General features: G+C 46.5%; 1 protein-coding gene across 3 annotated transcripts in view; it reads left to right on the forward strand.

Moving 5' to 3' along the window:
- The window catches only part of robo1 (roundabout, axon guidance receptor, homolog 1 (Drosophila)), a 687039-nt gene that overhangs the window by 260550 nt on the left and 423989 nt on the right, over positions 1-2500 (forward strand). The window contains exon 1 of one of the 3 annotated variants that reach the window (XM_062060415.1): positions 298-709. The exons of the other annotated variants lie outside the window; for them this stretch is intronic. Coding sequence (XP_061916399.1) covers positions 571-709 — 139 coding nt within the window. The 5' untranslated portion in view covers positions 298-570. Of the gene's footprint in view, positions 1-297; positions 710-2500 lie in introns of those variants that run through there. 3 annotated transcript variants of the gene reach the window in all.

Raw genomic sequence — 2500 nt, forward strand, 5'->3', positions numbered from 1 at the left:
GTCGGAAGGACATGCAGGGGAAGGAGTGTTATATTACTGCTCATGATGAAAAGCCATCCATGGATGAGCATCATGGGTGTGCCAATGTGTAAAAATGCCACAGGACTTGAGAGATTGTGCACACACACACACACACACACACACACACACTTGTCTCACTTGTCCTCCCTCCCGTCCCCTCCCTCACCGGTGAGATGCTCACTCGTTCTCTCCGAGGCGCTCTCAAAGTCAAGGCTGCTGTGTGGCGTAGAGCTGCTGTGATTTATTTCCGACGCTCATATCAACACTCTGGGGCGAGTGACAGGCTGGCGAAGACAGAGAGAGAGAGAGAGAGACAGTATTGGACATAGTCATTGACTGTGGGAGCGTTTGCGGGCTGCCGCTCCGGCGACGTGTCACTAGAGCTGATCAACTTCTCACACTTAGCCACTTCCCGCCAACAGTCACTCTCAGGACAGCAAGCGGGATGCGACCACAGTCCGAGCGGGGGCACCAATGGCGGGATTATATTGTCCTCTCAGCTTGCGACTTCACGTCATAACTCCACCCTGATTGCTCAGGCTGGGTAAGATGGGCAGGACTCCTCCGCCGCCGCTGCTGCTGATGCTGGCGTTGGCCCTTCTGGGTGTCGCGCACGGCGGGGCCTCTCCACCGGGGGACGGCCCCGTGAAGCACAAGGGGAGCTGGAGGTGGAAAGGTGACAGGAGCCGTGAGTAAACACCTCAACAATAGGCCAGGGAGTCGGCCGCCTTCTTTCTAACAGCCCGGTAGTGTTTACTCAACTACAGAGAGCACCAGGTGTCCGTATTTACAGTTTTCTCACAAGCTTTCTGTTGGGTCCAAGCTTTTGCTCCAGACTACAACACCCTCCTCCACTTTACAGGTGCCATCTTTGCTGGGTCAGGTGTTCTGTTGTCATAGTAAAGCTGATTGCCGCCATAGTGGGACAGTGCATGATATGCTGCGTGCTGAAAAATAATGTTGCTGAGAAACAAAGGCCATACTTTGTCGTTAAAGGACTCACTGAAATGTCCTTACCAAGTTCTCGTTATGTATTTTTTACTGGTTTTTGAGCAACCTGTACTTTCCATCGCCAGACTCGATATTGCGCCCCCTCTTGGTGTGACGTCATCTACAGCAGTGTTTTTCAACCACTGTGCCTCTGGTGTGCCGTGGGAGATTATCTAATTTCACCTATCGGGGTAAAAATATTTTTTGCAAACCAGTAATTATAGTCTGCAAATGATGTGTTGTAGTTGAGTGTCGGTGCTGTCTAGAACTCGGCAGAGTAACCATGTAATACTCTACCATATCAGTAGGTGGCAGCCGGTAGCTAATTGCTTTGTAGATGTCGGAAACAGCGTGCAGGTAAAAAGGTATCTAATGCTTGAACCAAAAATAAACAAAAGGTGAGTGCCCCTAAGAAAAGGCATTGAAGCTTAGGGAAGGCTATGCAGAATGAAACTAAGACTGAACTAGCTACAAAGTAAACAAAAACAGAATGCTGGACGACAGCAAAGACTTACTGTGGAGCAAAGACGGCGTCCACAATGTACATCCGAACATGACATGACAATTAACAATGTCAATCAATCAATCAATCAATGTTTATTTATATAGCCCTAAATCACAAGTGTCTCAAAGGGCTGTACAAGCCACAACGACATCCTCGGTACAGAGCCCACATACGGGCAAGGAAAACTCACCCCAGTGGGACGTCAATGTGAATGACTATGAGAAACCTTGGAGAGGACCGCATATGTGGGTAACCCCCCCTAGGGGAGACCGAAAGCAATGGATGTCCCCACAAAGAAGGATAAAAACAACTGAAATATCCTTGATTGCTAAAACAACGTAGATGCGGGGAAAAATGGCTCAAAGGGAGACATGAAACTGCTACAGGAAAATACCAAAAAAAAGGGAAAAAGTCACCAAAATAGGAGCGCAAGACAAGAACTAAAACACTACACACAGGAAAACAGCAACAAACTCAAAATAAGTCACAGCGTGATGTGACAGGTGGTGACAGTACACCTACTTTGAGACAAGAGCTATAGTGATGCATGCTTGGTTTTGGTTTAAAGTCATATCCAACAATTGGGACAACGACTTTTTACTGTCAACTGAGTTTCGTTTTTTTAATGATTTCTGCTGGTGGTGTGCCTCCGGATTTTTTCAACGCAAAAAATGTGCCTTGGCTCAAAAAAGGTTGAAAAACACTGATGAACAGAACTGGAGCCCAGTTCCCAGCATAGACAGTGTGGATGAAGGCGTGGAAAACTATTATTGTGATCACGTCATTGCATGTTTTTGTAGCCCTGGTCCAAGAATACTTCAAAACTGATTATGAGCAAAATATAAATTTTAGCTTGTGTTTCTTCATGCTTTTTCAGCATTTCCTCAAGCATATTGAGGAAAACATCAGTAGAAGAGGACACAAAATCGAATACCTGCTTGTTCTGTTTTTTGCAGATTTTGACTCAGTTGGCTTGAGTGTTAA

The sequence above is a fragment of the Entelurus aequoreus genome, linkage group LG10 (assembly GCF_033978785.1).
Source record: "Entelurus aequoreus isolate RoL-2023_Sb linkage group LG10, RoL_Eaeq_v1.1, whole genome shotgun sequence".
In the NCBI taxonomy this organism is placed as follows: domain Eukaryota; kingdom Metazoa; phylum Chordata; class Actinopteri; order Syngnathiformes; family Syngnathidae; genus Entelurus; species Entelurus aequoreus.